The 24,865-nt window shown below is 37.2% G+C and overlaps 2 protein-coding genes across 3 annotated transcripts in view; both read right to left on the bottom strand.

The window, feature by feature from the left end:
• Nucleotides 1-24,865, bottom strand: part of tln1 (talin 1) — a 1,269,505-nt gene that overhangs the window by 69,595 nt on the left and 1,175,045 nt on the right. The window lies entirely within an intron of this gene.
• On the bottom strand, nt 13,078-23,962 carry pofut3 (protein O-fucosyltransferase 3). 2 transcript variants are annotated; one of them, XM_087269401.1, is made up of 4 exons: nt 23,698-23,962; nt 22,678-22,918; nt 19,246-20,081; nt 13,078-15,977 (listed from the first exon to the last, which is right to left on the bottom strand). In XM_087269401.1, the coding sequence occupies exons 1-4, from the start codon at nt 23,794-23,796 to the stop codon at nt 15,759-15,761; spliced, it is 1,395 nt and encodes a 464-aa protein (XP_087125527.1). In that variant the 5' UTR covers nt 23,797-23,962; the 3' UTR covers nt 13,078-15,758.

Raw genomic sequence — 24,865 nt, 5'->3', positions numbered from 1 at the left:
ACTCGGTTCGAATCCAGCGTCTGATGAACTCTTTCTTCTTTTTTTCCTCGCTACATATAAGATTTTGCCAACTATTTATCACGAGTAAGACAAGTAGGAATCATTAATAAGTTTGTGCATCATATTTTATTTGCACATTAATTGAATGGAAATGTTTCTGATTCACGCATGCAAATTCATCTTCAGATAGTGTCTTTATAGCAATGTGCGCGCAGTAGATAGCTCAGATTACATTGGGAAATCAGGCGACCGCTACAATTTGAGCTTTAATGTTTAGTTGGTCAACTGTATGGTATGGAAACCTTATATACCTGCTAGATGAACCCGTCTCATACAGCTGCCATTGCAAGGCTCAGATACTTTGTAGAGAGGAATTTAACACAACTGCCTCTAGGAGTGGCCAATGGAAATAAAACAGACACGCACAAAAAATGCGCGTACACCAGCCGTAAAGCTGGCGTGGAGCTGCGCACATTCCTACGTTCAGTTCATCGTTAGTAAATCCAAACGTTAGCAATTCTGAGCGTGAAACCTGGCGTACGCAAAGTTTTTGTGCGTACGCAGCGTTGATACATGAGGCCACAGATGTACATTATCCTGCTTAATATATGGCTACTTACCACAAAAGTTAACAATCAGACACAAAATATTGGTTTGAGCTAAAATAATTTACTCTTACATTAGATGTAAAGCTTGAAGAAAGAAAAACAGTTGAATGTGGCATGCACTTCTTATCTTATTTATAGGGATGCATTGACACCATTTTTTTGGGATCCTGATATCAAAATTTGAATGATACAAGTCTGTTCCCGATACTGTGTTGTTGTTTTTTTATTTTATTTTTTTTTACATAATACAGTTTCTATAATTCTGGTGATTAAATCAAATAGTATATCTCCTTTAGTAAAAAATAACAGACCTACAGGCCTACTGTATATGACAGACGGCACAATCTAGCTAAAAACATGATGCTTGATGTAAACTATAGGCTACATTATTTGAGCATTCATTATGACATTGATATATGTTATGTTGTTGTCCAGCATATGTTTTTTTTTACTATCAAGATTTTTCTTTGACATCTGTAATAGGCTACCACTATTGACTCTAATCGTTGGTAGAATAACCTGCCTTTGAGCAAAGCCTGATATTTTCCTGCAGGTTTAAAGAAGACTAAATTGAACAGTCTGAGGCCAGTTTTACATTCCTTTGCCTAAACTCGCTACGAGTGAGATGGAGAAACTGAAAGCATGTCTGAAAAATTATTTTTTTTTGTCTAAAAAATTATCTAATTGAAAATTTGTTTTGTATGGTATAATTAGTTGGTTATTTTAATGTATTTCTTGTTGGTCAGAAATCTACAAAGTAAACAAGAAGATCAACAGAGAAGGTCTGCTCATAGCCTGTTTTAGCGTACAAACTGGACAATTAAATAAATTATTCATATAAATAAAATGACAGTGAAATATTCTCAGTTACAGAGTAGCCTATATTATATCTTTCACGGTTAATGACAATCCATATTATGCACGTCATGTTCACTTTATTTAATTTAATCAACTACTTTGACCACAATGAGCCAGGCTTTCCAAACTATTCGTAGCACTGGAAGTATTCACCTATGAGGAATAAACTATGTTGGAAGGTTGAGAGAACAGAAACTTATTGTAAGAATAATTTTACAGAGCGGCGCATGTCGCGTCTGCGCAGCCGGTAGGTGAATGAAGCGATTGATGCATCGCTGAAGCTGGATTTATACTTTAGCCTGATTAGATTTAGATTTATACTTATGTAATCCAAAACCAAGCAAAGGAAATTTTTTTTATTTTTTATACAAAATATACCCGATCAATGCATTTGTCTTAAAATTTTCTGATATTGCAGATAGTTAGATAAGTGTTGTTTCTGTCAGGAAAGCATGTTTTTTTAACAAAGCAAGTTTTTTAATAAATTATATATATATATATATATATATATATATATATATATATATATATATATATATATATATATATATATATATATATATATATATATATATATATTCATTCATTCATTTTCTTGTCGGCTTAGAACCTTTATCAAAACCAGGGTCGCCACAGCGGAATGAACTGCCAACTTATCCAGCACATTTTTACAAAGCAGATGCCCTTCCAGCTAAACTAATCTCTGGGAAACATGCGCACACACACACACACACACACACACACACACACACACACACACACACACACACACACACACACACACACACACACACACACACACACAAACACAAACACAAACACACACACACACACACACACACACACACACACACACACACACACACACACACACACACACAATTTAGCCTACCCAATTCACCTTTATCGCATGTCTTTGGACTGTGGGGGAAACCGGAGCACCCGGAGGAAACCCACGCAAAAGAGGGAGAACATGCAGTCCCTTTATTAATCTGGGGTTGCCACAGCGGAATGAACCACTAACTTATCCAGCATATCTTTTTTTTTTTCTATTTTTTTTAATGTTCACTGAGGACAAAAGGCTTCTTTCAAGAACTCTTCACTGAAAAATTCTCTTATGGCATCAGACTGAAAACACCCTTTTGGTATCTTGCTCCATTGTGTTCCATTTTAATTTTCATTCTGCATTTTTTCTTTTGCTGTTTTTACTCATAAGATTAAAATGTCCTCATTTCCCACATAGTTTACAGGATTAGTTTCAGCATAATTCGTACAGTGTTTCGGTATGTTTCTACTGTAACAATGCAGCTCAGGGTTTCAAAACAGTACGATTTTCCAGTTAAATTGTTGGTTTGAAGTAAAAGCAATGTTGACACACACACCCCAGGCAAGGATGTAAATGGCATTTCTGGCATGTTTGGCATTAACAAGAGCACTTGTAGTTTGGCAGAAACAGGAATAACCCAGAAATTTCCAAAGAGAAGAATTTGTGCACAACTGATTATAGGCCAAGATAAATAGTTTACATAGAGACGTACATTATTGTGGCTTTTAGAAATGTCAGGAAGTCCCTCTGTAGATGGGAAATTTACATGTATCAGCTGTTTCTACCTCAGCGCAAAACTCATCACTACAAAGAGGAAATGGCATTTTTGAAAAACTAAAGAAACCTACCAAATAATTTTGTGTCTAAAAGACATGCAAAGATGGATGTACCTGCTAAAACAAGGCTAAATTTGGGCGGTCCTTGAAAATCTAATAGACATCTAAAAATAGACCAAACTAGTCATCAAATAGGCAAAAAAGACTTTACAGTTGAAGTCAGAATTATTAGCCCCTCTTTGATTTTTTTTTTTTTTTTGTTTTTAAATATTTCCCAAATGATGTTTAATATAGCGAGGAATTTTTCAGTCTGTCTGATAATAGTTTTTCTTATTTGCATTGTTGGGCAGTAAAAAAAAATTACTTTTTCTTTCTCTTTAGTGCATTTTTAGTGCTGTATCAGTACTTTTTACTCCACTACTTTCCGCAAACCAGCATCACTTTTTTTTCTTATCTATGGGAATTAGAAAAATCAATCCTATGATTCCTGTCCAATCAGATCGCACATAAAAGGTACAGTAAATTACATCATAATGAACTACCTCGCGACATGGGTGAGTTATAGCAGCAAACTTTTTGGAAGCATTAAAAGTGTCCATGAAGATGTATAAAATCTTTTCATGCATTGACTCAGAGACTGTTTAGATGCGTGTCACTGATGAGAAGATGATGGATGTGTACTGTATGATGACATGAATGGCCTTAAACACCCAGCAGGCAAAAGAAGTCAACATGACATCAAATTGATGCTGTACCCTAACATCATGGGGACGTTGCATTTTTTTTTGGAAATGAAAATCGTGTTGACGTCAGATCTCAACATCAGGCCAATGTCAATGTCCAACCTCAAATCCACAAAAATCAATATCTAGTGATGTTGCAGTTTGAATTTGTGTGGACATTACCACTATGACATCTATCAGATGTTAGATTTCGATTGCCATACCTGACGAGGGAATCTCCTTATTTGACGTCAATATAACGTTGGTTTAAGATGTTAGCTCAATGTTGGATTTTAGTAGCGTTCTAACAACCTAAACTCAACCAAATATCAACGTCATTTGACATCATTATTGTACATCAAAATAACGTACTTAAACGCTGGCTAGATGTTAAATTTTGGTCACCTGACATCACAACCTAAATGTAACCTATTATTAACGTCTCATGACATTGTGTGGCTGCTGGTCAATAACTAAATGCACTACAGAATGTTACGTTTACACACATACACAAATTACATGTAAACACATCAGCTTTTTACAGCGTAATACTCACTACTCGAGTACTTTTAAAAGGTCTTTTTACTCATACTTTGAGTAATATTTACAACAGATCCTTTTACTCGAGTTTGATTATTCTGTACTCTTTCCACCTCTGGTTATAATGAATAAAGACTTTCTAAAAGACACTTCGAAATATTTCTTCTAAACTGCCACATAATCAGCGTCATTTGTTTAAACTGAGACAGGAATGTCCCTGCACTACAGTATGTACTGTACTGTAGAACAAAGTATGATGATTTTTCTGTCACGGGATAGAAACTCTTTAATGCCATCCGGTATGTGGATCAGATATCTCAGATGTTTGAAATAGCTTTCAATCAGCCTGTGACTGGTCTGCCAGGATTCCATTCATTTGAAAGAAAAAGTTGCATTTAAAAGAGTTCTTTCATCACCTTCATTCTGTTTCAGACTATTCTAACTTTCTTCTGCACAACACAGCTCTGTTGGTCAGTGGATTGCAAATAAATGTTGCCCAAACATTAAAGTCCCCCAAAATCCTCAAGTTATCTGTACAGAAGGGGTGCCAAACTCAATTCCTGAAAGGAGCAACACTGCAGAGTTTAATTCCAGCCCAGCTTTAACAAACCTATCTGTAGGTATCAGACAAGCCTTGATCAGGTGTGTTTTATTAGGGTTGTAACTAAACTGTGCAGATCTGTGGCCCTCCATGAAGTAAGTTTGACACCTGTGCTGTACATCAACAATGGTTTAATCCAGAGTTTCTCAACCGAATTCCTGGAGGAACACCAGTTCTTCACATTTTCCATGTTTCCTTAAGCAAATACACCTGATTCATATCATCAACTCATTAGCAATGACTGAAAGGCCTGTAATGGATATAATAGACCAAGGAGAAATCCAAAACATACAGTGTTTGGTGGTCTTTCAAGATTGTGGTTGAGAAACACTGGTTTAATCCATCTCTGCTGGGCCCAGTTTTTCAAAGCATTTAATTTGGATTAAATTGGTCCAAAATTAGAAATCCCATGTTTTGCTATCCAGAACTAACTGATTTAACTTATGATAGTTTTTTAAAGAAACATTGGGTTGGATCACTGTGATCCAAATACCAAATCCCAGCATTACCAAATCCTGTTAACCAGAGCCTTAAGTTGAACCAACAGTGTAGCCTACTGGCTTAGCAGTAAACAACAGGTAGGCAAAATACCAGTGGCCACATACAGTCATTGTTTGTTTTAATCAGTGGCGGATTTACTGTAGGCATGGGCAACATGGGTGATTGCACAGGGCGGCATCTTGCTGGGGGCAGCATGGGGGAACAAAAAAAAAGTGCCCCAGTAAAAGCTTTGAGATAAGATTTACTTTATGCACGTATATTGAGTGGTTATCCAAGAATAAATATGTTAGGGGCTATTAAGAATTCAATTCACAACTTAAGTTTGGTATTCTTTTTGTGTAACCGAAAACAAGCTGGTGAAAACAAATTGACAAATTTGCGCAGAAAGCCATTCCCGCGTGTCTCTCACGCTCTGATCCTGATCCCGGTTGTTTACATGCAAGCTGACGAAACTAAAGTTTACATAGTATGATGATGATGTTACTTTGAATAAGCATGGCTATGAAGCAGAATTGAAGAATAATCAGTCAGGGAGGAAGACTTCATAACATCAATTCTAGGGTATGAGTTGAGTCTAAGGCAACAGATAATTCTTTATTCGTTCATTCATTTTCTTTTCAGCTCAGTCCCTTTATTAATCTGGAGTCGCCACAGTGGAATGAACCACCAACTTATTGAGCATATGTTTTTCTCAGCAGATGCCCTGCCAGCCGCAACCCATCACTGGGAAGCACCCATACACACTCAATCACACTCGAACACTATATAGCCAAATTTAGCTTACCCAATTCACATATAGCAAGTTTTTGGAAACCAGAGCACCCAGAGGAAACACACACGAACACGGGGAGAACATGCAAACTCCACACAGAAACCCTAACTGACCCAGCCGAGGCTCAAACCAGCAACCTTCTTGCTGCGACCCGAATGTGCTACCCACTGTGCCACCATTCTTTATATTCACACTTGATAAAAACAATCTGCAGACATTATACACACTTTAACTGACATTCTCCCTTTGTACACGTCATCAGAGGGGAAAGCCCCGCCTATTAGTGACAATCTCTCCCTCATTAGATGTTAGTCTAATTTTTTAATCTGCCACTATGCTGACACATAGGTATTTGTAGCTCCACCCTCATTTGACAAAGGGCTGGGAGCACAATCTCATTTGAATTTAAAGCAACAAACATCAAAATGCCACAATTAGGATTAAAGCCTAAAAGGGGCAGTTCAAAGAGTTATAAAACATTATTTGTGGAGTATTTTGAGCTGCAGGTTCACATACCCACGGGACATAATAGGTTCCCTTTAAAACGAACAATGACTTGTACAAAAACTAGCATGACATACATACTTTGTTAAGCTTTGCATCAGCTGTACATTCTTTCAAGTTAAGTTTATCTACCCCAAAATCTGATCTGAATTACATGTAAAAGCTTGCTGTTGGTCACAATTTATAATTTCACAATGCTGATTTCTGAACAAAGAAAAGTATGTGGTGATTCAAACTGTATATTGTTCAGCCCTGTAGAGATAACAAGTACTCACTTGAATTTCAAAAATGACAGATTCCAACAGCTTTTCGTTATCTGGAGGTTTTCTGTCTGAGATGACTATCAGAATAATCTGATGAATGTGAAGCAGTTATACTTTACTCTAAATTAAAGTTCTGTCATCATTTACTCACACTCACACTCATTCAAAATCCTTTGGAGTTTATTTCTTGTGTTGAGCACAAAAGAGGGTATTTTGAAGAATGCTGAAGCTAGCCCCCATTGACTTCCATTTTTTTTTTTTATATGAAGTCAATGGCTGCCAGCTATTCTTCAAAATATTTACTTTTGGTCACACTTTATTTTGATAGTCCGTTTGTTGAAGTGACATTGCATCCTTGGGGTTGGGGGTACGTCCCAAAGAGACAGACCATTTAGAAACAGATGATTAAAAATGTAAACTTTTGGATTTCATACAGCTATCCCACTTTTATTATGTTATTACATTTTTGGGCAACTCCTAAGGTTATAATTTCACTCTATTTTGCAGGATATTATTGTTTCTATGTGAACACTGTAATGTTGTGTAACAGAACTTTGTTTTTAAACAGATTAACACCTTTTTATGAGAATACAGTCGACTTCAATTTTTGGCATATTGATAATTTGCTCATTATATATGGATTTTTTTATTCAAAAATGTAAATGGGCAGTGAAAAAACCTAAATTACTCACTTTAAAATAGAAATAGGTCATTACCTTTGCACGATGAAAAAAACAAAAAATGCCAAAGCAAAAAGAACTGTTAATTATTTTAAAGCCTTAAATTTAGTTTTTTGAATAATTGTATTTTTTTTATATTTATTTTTCTATTTTCATCTTATATTGGATTTATTTTGATGTCAATATAATGCTGTTATTGCCCTTGTAAAAAAAAAAAGATTAACACCAGTGGTGTAAAGTAACTAATTACAAATACTCAAATTACTGTAATTAAGTAGTTTTGCTCAGAAATTGTAATTTACCAAGTAGTTTTAAAAATGTGTACTTTTTCTTTAGCCTGAGCACATTTTTAATGCAGTATCGATAATTTGACATTGTACCCCGACATCATGGAGATGTTACATTTTGTTTGAAAATGACAATCGGGTTGACGTCAGAACCAGAACTCAAGGTCAGCCCTACATCAATGTCCAACGTCCAACCTAAAAGTCAACCAAATATCAACGTCTAATGATGTTACAGTTTGACGTTGTGTGATGTTACCACTATGACGTATCAGATGTTGGATTTTGGTTGCCATACCTGATTAATAAATGTCAGTATTTGACATCAATATGAAGTTGGTTTAAGATGTTGGCTCCACGTTGGATTTGGTTACTTTCTAACCTAAAACCGATCAAATATCAACATAATTTGGTGTTGTTATTGGACATCAAAATAACGTTCTCCTTAGACGCTGGCTAGATGTTGAATTTTGGTCACCTGACATCACAACCTAAATCTAACCTAATAATAATGTCTCATGATGTTGTGTGCCTGCTGGGCAATAACTAAATGCACTACAGAATGCTACGTTTACAGACATCTACATATTACATCTAAATGCATGTAATACTCACTACTCTTGAGTACTTTTAAAAGGTCTACTTTTTACTCATACTTTGAGTAATATTCAAAACTAATATTTTTACTCTAGTTACACACTACATTTTTAAGCAAGTAATGGTACTTTTATCTAAGTATGTTTTTTAGTACTCTTTACACCACTGATAAAAACTAAAGTAGAACATTTTTGTAGCATTACAAGATTAGCTTTGCTAACAAACAAAACAAAAATAAAAACACTTGTGATACTGGCTGAACCATAATTAATCTTAATATACTGCAAGTCTTTGAAAGCTTGATTTAACTCAGGTCTCTTTGCATCACTATTATATTGTTATTTGTCTCTATAAACACTCAAATGCATGAAACGTGGCTCATATTTGTAAATTGTGTACGTTTGTCTCCATCTAGTGTAAAAAAGGGTAAAGAGGAGAGAACGTCTCACAACACATGTCCGCGCAGCAAAAAGAGGGAGTTTAATTTGTGAGAAACAAGAAAAGCCTTGATTGACATACATATGCTGCAATGTGCCAAAGTTATCATTTGTTTAAAGAATATTAAGCAACGTCTGCTGCATTGAGTACTAAACATAGACAGACTACACTGGAAGATGAAAAACTGTTTCACCATCTGCCATGTTCAACACAAACGAGCTCCTCACGAAACAAGGTGGGTGACTTCTGGTTTTCTGTATTTCGCATATTCATCATGTGTAAACTTAATTCGACATAATTTATGAATGTGTGATATGACCAGTGGTGAAAAGAGTACTGAAAAAGCATACTTAAGTAAACGTACAATTACTAGCCTAAAAATGTAGTGTGAGTAGAGTAAAAGTTCCTGTTGTAAATATTACTCAAAGTAGGAGTAAAAAGTAGCCCTTTTAAAAAGTAGTGAGTATTGAGTATTATGCTGTCTAAAGATGCATTTACAAGTAATTTGTGGATGTGTGTGTAAACGTAACATTCTGTAGTGCATTTCGATATTACTCAGGTGGCACACAATGTCATAAGACATATAGGTTAGATTTAGGTTGTGATGTCAGGTGACCAAAATCCAATGTGGAGTCAACATCTTATATTGACGTCAAATACTGACATTTATTCATCAGTTATGGCAACAAAAATTCAACATCTGATAGATGTCATGGTGGTAAAGTCGACACAACGTCAAGCTGTAACATCATTAGACATTGATAATTGGTTGGTTTTAGGTTGGACATTGACATCGGGCTGACGTTGAGTTCTGATGTAAACCCGATTTTCATTTCCAAACAAATGCAGCGTCTCCACGACGTGTCTTGTGTCTGCTGGGTGTTTAAGGCTATTTCGGTCATAATACTGTAAATATCCATCATCTTCTCATTAGTGACATGCATCTAAACCAGGGGTGCCCATACTCTGTCCTGGACGGCTGGTGTCCTGCAAAGTTTAGTTCCAATCCCAATTAGACGCACATGGACAAGCTAGTCAATCTCAAACTAGGCTTTCTAGAAACATCAGTGCAGGTGTGTTGAGGCAAGTTGGAGCTAAAATCTGCAGGACATCGGCCCTCCAGGACTGTGTTTGGGCATTTCTGATCTAAACAGTGTCTGAGTCAATGAGTGTAAAAAATTTTGAACATCTTCTTGGACACTTTTAATCCTTCCAAACAGTTTGCTGCAATGTAAAGCACCCATGTCTTGAGGTAGTTTATTTTGATGCAATTTACCTTCTATGTGTGATTTGATTGACAGGAATTACAGGACTGATTTTCTAATTCCCATAGACTAGAAAAAATAAAGTAGTGGCTGCAGGTTGAAGGAAAGTAGTGGAGTAAAAGTACAGATAGTGCACTAAAAATGTACTCAAGAGAAAGTAAAAGTACACATTTTTAAAACTACTTAGTAAATTACAATTTCTAAGAAAAACTAATCAATTACAGTAATTTGAGTATTTGTAATTAGTTACTTTACACGATTGGATATGACCTATGAACACCTGAAATCCATACTTGAGTAAAAGTACAGATACCTTACTGTAAAAATTACTCTATTACAAAGTCAACAGTTCTAATAAGACTTGAGTAAAAGTATTAAAGCATCCGATTTTAAAAGAACTTAAGTATTTTACTCATAGTTAATGTAGGCTCAAAGAACACCAAGAAATGTTTTATTTCCTAATATAGACATTACATTTAACACGTGTTTCACCATGGCAGAACAAAATAGCTAAATAAAAATTGAACAAAGTCTCAAACAAGGCACAAACAATAAAAAAAGTAATAAAACGTAGTAAAAAAAAATTCAGAGCTGACTTTCATGTTATTCACCTCTGCCTCAGAGGGGAACAATATTTTTATTTTGAGTAGTTTTTCAATTGATTAGGATGTTTTCTCTGTTTTAAAATTAAACAAAGAGGATCAGTGTTATTTTTCAACTTAGTACATTACATAAAAATTCAATAAAAAATACATCATAAACTCACAGCTAAATGCACCTGATGCAAAATGTATAATTTCAGTGATACATTTATTCACGTTGCACACAAAAAATTAAGCTAAATATAATCATGTCATGTCGCAGTGGTTTTTGTCATATCAGTAACTGTATTAACTTTTGGTAAGCTTACAATACCATTGTAAATCAGACATAATTTGACTAAATTCACATTAAATTAACATTAAATAGACTCTTACCTCAATGTGTTTTCTCAAACTTGATGATACAATCTTGAAAGCACTTATTTTCGTGGTTCGTAGCAAAGCCATGTCGCTAATTAAACACCTGGTATTAGGCAAGCTGATAAATCATGTTCACGGGATTTAGCTCATAAATAGCATACAGTACCTTCAGCACCCTGCAGATGGCGATATCGCCTCGTCCGCCCAACAAATTAGCCTTGGTAGATGAAAATGCCGACTTGTCGCGCACAATCACAATGTAACGAGTAACAGTAAACGTCCGTCCAAGTGTAGTGGAGTGAAGAGTACATATATTTAATCAAAAATATAGTCAAGAAGAGAGTAAAAGTTGCTTATATTTTTAATACTCAGTACAAGTACAAAGTACCCCCCCCCCCCAAAAAAAAAAAAACTTAAGTAACAAAGTCAATTTACTTAAGTACTTTACACCACTGCCTATGAAATGAATAATTTGCAAAAGAAATGTAGCTTACAAGAAATGCACCTAGAAACATCTATTTTTTGGGGATTGCTATTTATTTTATACGTCTGTAAAGCATGATTACAACGAGTTTCTTAATTTGACAACACTTTACAATATCAGTGATTAATGGCTCAGTTGGCATTTCTGTGTGGAGTTTGCATGTTCTCCCTTCGTTCGCGTGGGTTTCCTCCGGGTGCTCCGGTTTCCCCAACAGTCCAAAGACATGCGGTACAGGTGAATTGGGTAGGCTAAATTGTCCTTATGTATGTGTTTATGTGTGTAGATGTTTCCCAGAGATGGGTTGCGGCTGGAAGGGCATCCACTGCATAAAAACGTGCTGGATAAGTTGGTGGTTCATTCCGCTGTGGCAACCCTGGATTAATAAAGGGACTAAGCCAACAAGAAAATGAATGACCATCATAAACTCATTCATTCCATCATTTTCTTGTCGGCTTAGTCCCTTTAGCTTACACAATTCACCTGCACTGCATCTCTTTGGACTGTGGGGAAAACCGGAGCACCCGGAGGAAACCCACACGAACTCAGGGAGATAATGCAAACTCCACACAGAAACGCCAACTGACCCAGCCGAGGCTCAAACCAGCGACCTTCTTGCTGTGAGGCGACAGCAGTACCTACTGCACCACTGCGTTGCCAGATCATGAACTCATGGTATATTAATGTATAATTATGTAATGACTTTACTTGGAGGGGCACATAATCATTTACCCATTCTTAACTACTCATGAACTCCTTATAAATGTCCGTCTAGTGCATTTACACTGATAAAAGAAAAGTGTTCTGTCGACATCAACATGAACGTAAACTCAGGAGTTCATGAAGGATGAGTTAATGGTGATGTGCCCCTCCAAGTAAATTCATGACATAGTTATGCATTCACAGCTCATGAGTTAATGTTACTGTACTATCATTTAGCTTATAAACTTGTGTTAATTAATACATTAATTAACAACACATAATTAAGGTGGCTGCTATTCACACATGAACTCGTAAACTTGTACTGGTAACTCTGGGGTCACCAAACTTGTTCCTTGAGGGCCGGTGTTCTGCAGATTTTACCTCCAACCCTAATCAAACACACCTGAACAAGCTAATCAAGGTCTAACTTGGTATACTTGAAACATATAAGCAGGTGTGTAGAGGCAAGATGGAGCTAAACTCTGAAGGGACACCAGCCAGGACTGAGATTGGTGACCTCCGCCTTAACTCATCATTAATTTATTATAATGTTTAGTTTACATATTATTACATCATTATTCATGTACTGTTATTGTAAAGTGTAACTTAATTTTATAGCATGTCTCAAAAAGCTGATCATGAAAATTGACATTTTTGAAGATGGACTTAGGGAATTGGAATTGCTTTTTAAGACACATTTTCAACAAAAAAAAATCTTTATTTAATACTTAAAAATTACACAAAATCCTCTAAAGTGCAAAAGTGCATTTTTTATATTCCAGTTTAGCTTGTTTTATTTGTATTTTTTTTTATCTACTCCTGCCTCCAGAGCGCCACATTCCTGCAGAGTTCCTTCAGATTCACCTACTGAATGTTAAATCATGCTTCAGAGCAGGTTCAGCTGAGTTTAATAGGCTAGATGCTCCCCAGAAGCCTGAGGAACCATCACAGACAGGCACCAATTCATTTTCCTGAACAAATTCATTCGCTAATTTTCGCTGGTGGAATACTCTTTTCAACATGACCCGCAAGGCTGAATTAATATTAATAATTAATTCAATAGACATCATTTTTAATTTTCAGGCAACAAAGGTTAATAATGTAACAAATGCATATATCATTGTTTACTAATACATAATCCTGTCTTGTAAAGAGTCACTGTATTATGAATAGATTGATATTAACGTCAGTGTGAACAAGAAGTTGCTGAGGCAAAAATATTGAGGGGACATAGCCTCCATTTAGCGAATTATTCCGGTAGTCTCAAAGGAATACATTAGGGTTTGGAAGTGATTATCAGTGTTAGGGAAAGTTTCTTTTGAAAGTAATGCATTACAATATTAAGTTACTTAGTTACTTTTTATGGTAAGTAATGTGTTACTTTTAAGTTACTTTTTATTACTTGGCTGAGGCTTCTCCTCTTTCAGAACTTGTTTTGTTTTAATAGAGTTCTGCAATTGACAACACACTGCATAACCATCATTTACCTTAAAAAAACGCAATAAAATATATTTTAGGATACTGTTTCTTTCAACTTCCTTACCCCAGAACTATACATGCTGTATTTATAGGTTAAAAAAAAGTTACTGCTGCTTGTTCAAACTACTTATTTAAAATGAGCTGAAACAACACAATTCTTGTGATTTCTTTGGCCAATTTGTTTTATGCTCAGTCCATTTAAATTTGTAAACCATTAAGTTAACTTAAATGATTTGAGTTGGTCCAACTACCAGGTTACGGGATTTTTAGTATTGAATTAGGAGAGGGAAATGATGACAATAAAAGCAATCTTAGGTGTTTAAAGTTAATAGAAAAACTTGTTAGATTTTAATCGTCACTTTAGTTTGAAGAGTTAGAAGATTTTCATGTAAGGCTTTGAGTTTTGAGATTACCACCTTGTAGTTTAGTTCCAACCCTAATTAAACACACTTCATCAAACTAATTAAGTCCTTCAGGTTTCAAACAAACCTGAAGGATTTAATTAGTTTGATGAGGTGTGTTGAAGCAGAGTTGGAATTAAACTATGCAGTTTGACACCCTGGCTTTATTAGGCATATTAGGGGCTTCAAGAGTTCACACTTAGCTGATAATCAATAAAGCGTATTTGGCATGCTTTCCCGGGAGAGAGCCCTGAGCTCGTAATATCCTCGAGCTCGGGGCTCCCTCCCGTTAGAAGGGCGAGAGGGGAGTTTGAGCTCAGGTAGGTCTCGAGAACTCCCCTGCTTGTCGCCATGAGAAGTGTAAACTAAGGTTGTATTGGGTGATCATTTGGTTTAGTCAATTGGCTATGGTTTATGTTTTGGGCGGTGGGAGGAAACCAGGGGAAACCCACGCGAACACAGGGAGAACATGTAAACTCTGCACAGAAACACCAACCGGCCCGATAGGTTGGACCAGCAGTGTTCTTGCTATGAGGCAACAGTGCTATCCACTGGGCCACCGTGTCGCCCTATCAGAAAAGGGGGAGGAAGTAGGGGTGGAAGGGGGTGGGATGGCTTCAAGAGGGGGGAACTTCAAGAAGAAGATAACTGGAGTGAAAAACTCAGATTATTTATAATGCTTCCGTAATCATCTAATAGGGCAGATTACGAAGCTAATAAGGAGCCAGCCGTGTTGATCATAAGCACGTGATCCTCTCGAAATTAGTTTATGAATAAACCACACATAGGTATGAATATTGTAGCTGCCACCATCAAACTGTCATCAATAGAAAAGGACGACCATTCCGAATGTAAAAGCAAATGGTCAGACTTTGATTAAAGATTTGGGCGAGGCAGTGGCGCAGTAGGTAGTGCTGTCGCCTCACAGCAAGAACGTCGCTGGGTCGGTGGTTCGAACCTCAGCTCACTTGCGTTTCTGTGTGGAGTTTGCATGTTCTCCCTGCCTTTGTGTGGGTTTTCTCCGGGTGCTCCGGTTTCACCCACAGTCCAAAGACATGCGGTACAGGTGAATTGGCTAGGCTAAATTGTCCGTAGTGTATGAGTGTGTGTGTGGATGTTTTCCAGAGATGGGTTGCGGCTGGAAGGGCATTCGCTGCATAAAACTTGCCGAATAAGTTGGCGGTTCATTCTGATATGGCGACCCCGGATTAATAAAGGGACTAAGCCGACAAGAAAATGAATGATGAAGATTGAAGATTACCAGAACCAATTTTTTTTTTCCACTGGATTAACTTGCACTGATTAATGGTTCATTTAAAGAATTGATTTCATCCAGATATTAAAAATCATGTATGTTAAAGATAATGTTATGTATAACATAACTTTCCACAAAACATGAAAACACCCCTAGGATTTCATTGACATTCCTTGTCATCCTAAAATAGGGCACAAATGTGAAATTGACATAAACAGCTATGATCCAGTTCTCGTTGTTCTCTCAGTCAGTAAACACTTCTTTCCAAAACTGTGTGATTGTGAAGTTTGTGTTTGTGTGAAGCATCTGTGCGAGGGCTCTGGCTTCTCTCTTGGACTGCTCATAACTGGCTCCCCACATCTGCCGAAGAGACGAGCTGGAGCTCAAGGCGAAGTCAAAGAGCTTTGGAGGCGGGCACGTGAGGTGGCTTTCTTCAGCTCGCCAGACTTTAGGTGAAAGCTTCTGTCAAAGGCCAAACAAAACAACCAGTTAACAATAGCAGATTTTAGATTTGATTAACTGGAACAGAAAGTCTTATCGGTGAAAGCTTTTAAGCTCAAGGAGAGTACAGACAGTGCCAATTTGAGCCCTTAATTATTGATAGTGCTATATTTAAAATTTGACGGCAATGTGGCTAGGAGGAAATAAACGTTGAACTTCACACTGTATTTAACCTTGGGATGTTGTTCTAAAAACATTTAAGTTACCCTCATGTTTCACCAAAGTGGGGTTAGATCAACTCTTTACCCATGAAACCATGCAGCATAGCAGAGCAAGAGCCGTTTCAGCTGTGAAGCCAAACATGCAGTGTGAAACATTGTGATAGTAGAATGTAACTGCTAAGTGCTTAGCATCTGACAGCCAATCGTGTACTTCATAATCAAGAACATTTATAGAAACAAAGCATGTACTGTACACTCACCAGCTACTTTATTGGGTAAACCTGTCCAACTGCTTGTTAACGCATATTTCTAATCAGCCAATCTCACTGAAGCAACTCAATGCATTTAGGCGTGTCGACATGGTCAAAACGATCTGCTGCAGTTCAAACTGAGTATCAGAATGAGAAAGAAAAGTGATTTAAGTGACTTTGAACGTGGCGTGGTTGTTGGTGCCAGACAGGCTGGTCTGAGCATTTCAGAAACTGCTGATCAACTGGGATTAGCACGCACAACTATCTCTAGGGTTTACAGAAAATGATCCAAAAAAGAAAAAATATCCAGTGAGCGACAGTTCTGTGGGCGCAAATATAGAAGGTTGGAAAAACGTTGACTGATCTGATGAGTCTCGATTTCTGCTGCATCATTCCTATGGTAGGATCAGAATTTGGCATCAACAACATGGAAGTATGGATCTATCCTGCCCAGGAACGGATTGGCCAATCGGGAGGACCGGGAGAGTTACCGGTGGGCCGGTCCGTTTTTTTGGACGCAGGGCCGGTGTTTCTAGCTGCTTGCACTCTCAGCAGTCGCACTTTTTTTCATTTATTTGACCATAGCCTCACTTTTTTATTCATTATTTTGCCGCAACTCTGCTCTTCTTATTTATTGTCTCGCAGCCCCATGAGCAAAATGCAGCCTGCAGGGTAATGATGATTTAACAATCATTCCGGCCTCACAGTAATTACAGTGCCATTGTGGTCCAGTGGTCAGCTCGTTGTGTTACGACGTCTATGATCTGGGTTCGATCCTCACTTGAGTAGTACTTCTTTTTTTAAATTTTTTTTTAATTTTTATTATTGTTAAGACATATAAAACTGCAAGGTTGTTGAACATTTGAAGTTCTAAAGCAGCTGTTTTCTTGAATAAGACGTGATAGTGTAATTAGAAACTGAATTGGGAATGACCTTATTTTAATATAGTCAGTCGTGAAATGAGGTGGGCCGGTCTAATGCTTGAAACTCCAGGGCTGAAAAGGAGTCCCACTCCGGCCCTGATCCTGCCTTTTTTTCAACGGGTCAGGCTGGTGATTATAATTAACGTTAGCTCCACAGCTAACTATCAGGCACCTATAGAGTTAATGCGTTCCAGTAAAACATATACAAATAAAATGGAGCGGGTGCTTTTTAAAATAAATGAAGGTGAATAAAAGTCCAACCGGTGAGCCGTCTGACAAAAAAAGTGGCCATCTTTATCAAATCAGCAGGTTACCCTTCTGCATCTTTCACTTACTTTGAAGACATGCTGACTCCGCTTACATAGACATCAGTAATAGTTATTAGCCTTTATCTGAATGAGACAATAATCTAATTAAAGTTTTAAGTGAAGTGCTTTTTGAATGTTGCGTTACCAGGCTATCCACGTTTCCTGCAGAGTTTCATGTAATTTTGGGGGTTTCATATTTAATTTTTCGACTTTAACTGCAGTTCGGCAGTTTCCCTTTCACTCATGAACATTTCATTCATGCCCCTGTGACAAACTGGGGTATTAAACACAAATATGAAGTAAGGACTGGTGGAAGAGTGTTGTTTTAATGGAATTTGATACCACACGCCGAATGGAAAGAAAAAAAACTTCTGCATTTCGTGATGAATGTGTGTGTGTGTGTGTGTGTGAATCTTGTCACAAAATACGGTGAAAAGTCCTACATGATGGTAATAGTTTAACTGCGGTGTTTACTTCAATAATGCCACTAATATATGCATACTCCCCGTCTTAATTCTATTTCTGTTTAGTTCAGTTATTATGAGTTTAGTGGGATTAAGGTAATCAAAAATCATTGTTTACATGGTAGACTCTTAATCAGAGTATTGTCTTTATCATATAAAAATCGTATTAAAGTATTGTTGCCCATGTAAACATACTTAATGTTCGACTCAACCACATCGTCAGGGCTCTGCGAACTTGGCTTTGCGAAGAAGCATTTTCTGTATATACGTACATCTAAAGCAAGTAGGCTATGGCTCATGCTTATTGACAGTGGAAGATGATTTACGATTGGTCATGTCAGCAATCCAATTCTACGGACTTTAAACGCAACAAGTAATATGTGAATTATGTTTGCACATGCATTATTATTTTTTGTCGAGGGAGGGGTGTCTGTGGGGGAGGAGGGGGCCTGAGTGAAATTGGACAAACTTTGGGGTGGGGTTAGGGGGGCGATGGGGGGGTTAAGTTGGGCTTGTGTCCTAAAAGTTTGAAAACCCCTGATTTAAAGGGACAAATCACCCAAAATTAAAAATGTCCTCACCGTTTACTCACACTCAATCAAGTGGTTTTAAACTTTTACAAACTTATATTTTCTGTTGAACACACAACATGAAATTCTAAAGAATTTTGGAAAAAAATAAACCGTGGAAGTCAATTATTGCTGATTTCCAACATTCTTTAAAAATATCCTTTCTGTTCAAAATAAGAACAAAACTCGATCCGATTTGGAATAAGTGGAAGATGGGTAAATGATGACAGAACTTTCATTTTTGGGTGAACTGTCCCTTATAAATAATGTCAAGTTGTCATGACAGAAACAGGTTGTAATGTATTTGTGTTGGTGGATGTACTTGCAATCAGATTTGGGACCACCTGAAGTAGAATAATTAGTACATTTTCATTTTTGGGAGAACTATCCCTTTAAGTGTGAAAAGCGCACAAGTTATTTAGCAAAAAGCCATTTTTTTGCTGATATAACAACTTTCCATAATATCCCAAAACTCTCCACTCCACTCTCAAAAAAAAAAAAAAAAAAAAAAGTGAAGTCTTGGGAAATGGAGCCAAAAACCCAATTTGATTACCTCTTCCTGCCTGTGGATGTTCTCCCAGACCCTGCTGCACACCATGCACTCAAAGACGTCGATGAAGTTATCCTGAGTGATGTCCTGGACACCCCACGGCCGTTCCTTCAGCTCTTTCAGCAGATTGATGTTCGTGATTTCCCGCTTGTGCTTCCACTCTAGATATTTCAGATACTCCCAGTCGTTCTTGTCCAGCCTCTTTAAATACTGAGCGAGCTTCTTCGGCGGCTCGTTGGGATTGACCACTATTGCACTCTGGTTATCTGGCAACCACATGTGTATGTTTGGTGCTCCATAATACACAGGAACAACACCTAGTTTGAGAGGCCTCCACAGTTTCTCAGTGATATAATCGTCACAGACAGCGTTCTCGAAGGCCAGGATGAACTTGTACTGGGCGAGGATCTTGTAAAAATCCTGATCGTCCATGGCGGTAGAGTCTCTCAGATGGGGCGGCAGGTCTTTATTATGAAGACACTGTCCGTATGAGTCCACTTGAATGTGCTGCATGAGCTCTCGGATGTATGTGTCTCTATCAGACGGTGGGTCACAGTCAGATTGGACGTAGACAACAGGCGCCAGAGTTTGCCTGAGGTGGTTTTTGTAGGACAGAGGCAGCAGGTGTGTTTGTGCGGTGAGGGTGTTGATGTCCTCCAGGTGCTGTGTGGTGAGCGGCAGATGAGAGTGGCGGCTGAAGGTTGCAGTGTGGTTGAACTGGGTAATGAGTGGCTTGTGAAAAAGCTTGTAGTTATTTTTGGGAGACTCCTCATGAAATAGTGCCCACTGATGCTGCTTGTGTCTCGGAAGAGGAAGACTTTCAATGCTGAAATCAGTGCCTGATTATGAATTAAAAAAAAAAAAAAAATTATATATATATATATATATATATATATATATATATATATATATATATATATATATATATATATATATATATATATATATAAAATAAATGTAAGTACAGGAGTATTTCAACATAATTTCTAGTTTTCTGTTTAAACCACACATATTTTATTATGGCTTTTGTTTAAAAAAAGGTATCCTAAAATATATATATATATAATATATATATATATATATATCAATAGAAAGGAACACTCCACTTTTTTTTGCAAATAGGCTCGTTTTACAACTACCCTTGAGTGAAACATTCATTCATTTTCTACCACTTTTCCGGGGCCAGGCAGGGGCAACAGTCTTAGGAGAGAACCCCAGACATCCCTCTCCCCAGACACTTCCTCCAGCTCCTGTTCCCAGGCCAGCCGAGAGACATTGGGCTCTATTTTGACGGTCCATGCGCAGAGCGCAAAACGCAGGGCGCAAGCGCTTTCAGGGTGTGTCAGAACGCATTTTTGCTAATTTAAGGACGGGAAAATCCGCTTTGCGTCGTGGCACATGGTCTAAAAGGGTTGAGTTTATTTTCTTAATGAGTTATAGGTGTGTTTTGAGAATAAACCAATTAGAGTCTCATCTCCCATTCCTTTTAAGAGCCAGCTGCGTCGGCCATAAGCGCATTCGCTATTTACAGGACGTAAAGTAAGTCTAAGTGGAAAAATTGAGCATTTCACAAGCAAACAGATAACAGATTTTAACAGAAAACTGTTAAACAGAGCATCTACTGCGTGAGATAGGGAGATAATGGATCTACTTTCACTTTCGCTCTTGGATAGGGAAACCTTTACGCACAGACATCAATTAGTCTATAAATAATTAATTGCGTTTGTTAAGCGCAAATATTCGTCTCAAAACTATTTCTAAATTCAGTTCTAATTTCCAGCAAACGAATAAATGAACAATAAAAACGAAGTGTGGTCAAACGACTGAGTTATATCCTGAAACACATGCTGTGCCCCATATGGTCTAAAACCTGACAGGTGGGCAAATCTAAGCTTGTTTTTAATCAAACAAATATAAATATGGATATAATAAATAATACTGCTAATAATAATAACATTATACAAAAGCAAATTGTTATGAATGAACTGAAAAAGCCTCTGGAGATGAAGGCATAAAAGCAGTGATTTTTCATATTTATGTAGGCTAGAAAATAATGTTTTGTAATATTTTAATCATTTATATTTATGTCCTATATCTATTCTTATTATATCCTAATATATATCCTTAATATTTAAATTTTTTCATATGTAAAGATATTTGCCTATTGCTCTCTTGTGCGTGTTAAGCAGTGCACAAGCGAGGCGCAACTGTGCGCCGGAGTTTAGACCGGGTTTGTTTTGGTCTAATGAAAAATCTATTTTAGTTTCTTAAAATAGCAACGCGCCAGCAGTCTGCCTCAGAACGCCTTCCTTTTTAGACCAGAACGCCTATGGACGCACATATGAGCGCTAATGCATTTGCTATTTAAACAGCGTAGCCCAACGCCTCAAAACGACTCTTGCGCCAAGCTGAAACTACCAAACAAGTATTGCGCCGCGCCTTGCGCCACATTGCGCCGGGTGTATGATAGGGCCCATAGTCTCTCCAGCGTGTCCTGGGTCTTTCCCGCGGTCTCCTCCCGGTGGGACATGCCTGGATAATCTCCCTAGATAGACACCCAGAAAGCATCCAAAACAGATGCCCGAGCCACCTCAGCTGACTTCTCTCGATGTGGAGGAGCAGTGGCTCTACCCTGAGATCCTCTCGGGTGACAGAGCTCCTTAACCTGTCCATAAGGGTGCGCCCTGCCACCCTGTGAAGGAAACTCATTTCGGCCGCTTCTATCCGAGATCTTTGGGTCATGACCGAAAGGACAAGATCTCGGATACAAGTGGCCGAAATGAGTTTCCTTTATTAAATTTAAAATAACATGGTTTGTGATGTACTATATTATGTTTTTAATACTGTATCTCCATGCTATTTTTCCCAATAGTCTACTGAACAAACCACCGTTAAACAATAACTTGCAAAATTACCCTACCCTGTCTAGTTAACCTGATTAACCTAGTTAAGCCTTTAATGTCACTTTAAGCTGTATAGAAGTGTCTTGAAAAATATTTAGTCAAATATTATTTACTGTCATCATGGCAAAGATTAAATAAATCAGTTATTAGAAATGAGTAATTAAAACTAGTATGATTAGAAATATGTTGAAAAAAATCTGCTCTCTGCTAAACAGACATTGGGGAAAAAAGGGAGGCTATTCTGACTTCAACTGTAAGTTAATAGTGTGTACTGTTTGCTGGATTTTGTAATATAAAATAAAATTAATATAAACAAATTTTTTTAAGAAAGCAATTCATAAAAGTTTAGAACCACTTGAGTGTAAGAAAATGAAAAAAAAATTCTTTATAGAGTAAACTATCCCCTACATGAAAATATTTATTGGCTCATGAGTCACTAGTATAATACCGGTGCATTGTAAGTATCCCAGGTAAACATGATATGTGAATAAAAGTTCAAAAATGAACCAGTATGTGGCATAATTGGACTCACCATAAAAAAGAAAAGCTTCAGTCTGTGCATGGGAATAATATGACTTGTTAACAGTGAAGAAACATCTGTTATGACCACACTCTCCAAGACGTCCCAGTTCTCCAGTCAGAGGAGACCACCACACGATGACAGGGTACTGGACATCCGAAACATGAGCGTTCACCTGCACTTTAATGTCCTCAAAGCGTTTAATCTGCTGTCTGTGTTCAGTCTGCTCAAACTGGCCCAACAGCTCAATAACCTACAGAAAGCAAACAATACTGTCAGGATTTAAAAATGTAAGTTTAACGTTTAGCTGTTAAAATCTTATCTGAATTAATCTATTAAAAACAATAAACATTTTGTGTCAGGTTAGACTACACGAAAAATGGAAAAGGGAGTGTTTAGTAAAAGGAGATACCAAGGATGAGGATAGGGTAGAGATTTATCCAAATGTTAGTGAGATTTCCCAGGGGCCAGAAGATAAACATCTGCAAACAAGAGACACTTAATGCTAGCATAAGTATGTTTTATTCAGGTTATATTTAGATAAGGCACAGTGCTATATGGTATAGAGGTAAAGTTGGTTTTATATTCGCACATTCGTTCATTTAAAAGTCCCTATATTGTTTACCATGTTACTTTGAATATTCGACCGGAATTAGCATGCAAGTGTGGCATGAAAACAACATTTACACTGTTTATTTGACTGTGAACAATGTTGTACTTTGATAGTCACTGGCTGCTAATGTGATTTGGCTATTTAGAGTTTGCAACTAATAGTTTTATGAAATTATATTATTAAGGGGAAAGTCTGAATGTGCGAATATAAAACCAACTTTACCTCTATCTATGTGGTCGTATGTTATAGCATTATAACGTTAATCTCAGTTAAAACATGCTGACTTGAAGAATACGCTTAAAAGGTTTAGACACATCACATAAAAGCTCGCCAGAAAACAGCATGTAGAACAATCTTTAAGTGTAAATGTTTGCTAACTATTTAAAGTTTTAACTCAAAGGCAACATTTATTGTTTTACCTGAAATGTCATGACTAAAAACGCAAACGCACACGCGCAGAGACAAAAAGTACAAAGTTTTTTCACGGAGATTCGCCTCATGTTAAACACTCCGTCCATGCGCGCTCCGTTAAAAACAAAACAAAATGAAAATGAAACTTTTAACTTATTTATTTTAGTCGTGTGGATTTTGGGGGTGTTTGCCTTCTGTAACAGGCCAACATGATTTAGTCCTGTAAATAACAATAACTGATGGTCAAGCGGCTGGTGGTGAAGAGCGTCCTCTACGGTTCTTCCGTAGTTTATCGTCACTTCCGTTGAGCTCCCGTTTGAACTACAGACACTTCCTTTAGGTAAACTTATTAAAACGCAGAGTGGGGCAAACCGGGGAGAAAGATGAAGCGTTTGTGCCAGATTTATTAAGAAAACCTTTTATTTTTTACAGGTTAATTTATATGGACAATATTTAATTTATAAATCAATTCAATAATTAAATTAAATAAATACATTTTATTTGTATGTGTATATAGGCTACTATAGAAGAATTACCATGTTTGTAAACATTCTGGATGCGCGCGCAGCGAGGTTGCAAAAAAAAAAAAAAAACCCGGGAGCGCTAGCATTAACAGTGAGGGAATGACATCCGATGGCGGTACACAGTTTGTTTTTGTCTTAGAAATAAGTTATATTGATTACATGTCATATATATTATTTACATAATGCTTTCAGCGTATTAAAACAGCTTGTCATTCAGTGATAAGCACAGTTATTTGGCAAAATTAACGTTAAAGTGAGCGGCGTTCGTCTGACAGGTTCATTTGCGATAGCACCTTCTCAACGGATATTGGATAAAACGAATGGCCAAGCATCCAGCCCGAAATACCTCATTGAAACTCCAAGTGATTGTACAAGAAAGAAGTTAAAGGCCTACAAGTCTTTTTATGCCAACAGTTTTGTTCTGTGTAGTCATGTGCAGGAAATAATGTTCCATGATTACCAGATTCAAAACTATGTAGTGCTAAAAACCGAGGTTCTGCCTAGCCAAAGACAAGGAAAGAAGATGGAGCTATACAAGGCTTGGGTAATAATCAACAAGCAAAACAACTGCATTCTGACAGCGAACTGCATCTGTACGGCAGGGTATGTGAACTTACATTTTTACATTTCACAGCATTCAGTGTCCATAGTT

The sequence above is a fragment of the Danio rerio genome, chromosome 10, assembly GCF_052040795.2.
Source record: "Danio rerio strain M-AB ecotype USA chromosome 10, GRCz13ab, whole genome shotgun sequence".
NCBI classification, from domain to species: domain Eukaryota; kingdom Metazoa; phylum Chordata; class Actinopteri; order Cypriniformes; family Danionidae; genus Danio; species Danio rerio.
The sequence above is the reverse complement of the archived record's forward strand: the minus strand, read 5'-3'. Positions and strand labels throughout refer to the sequence as shown.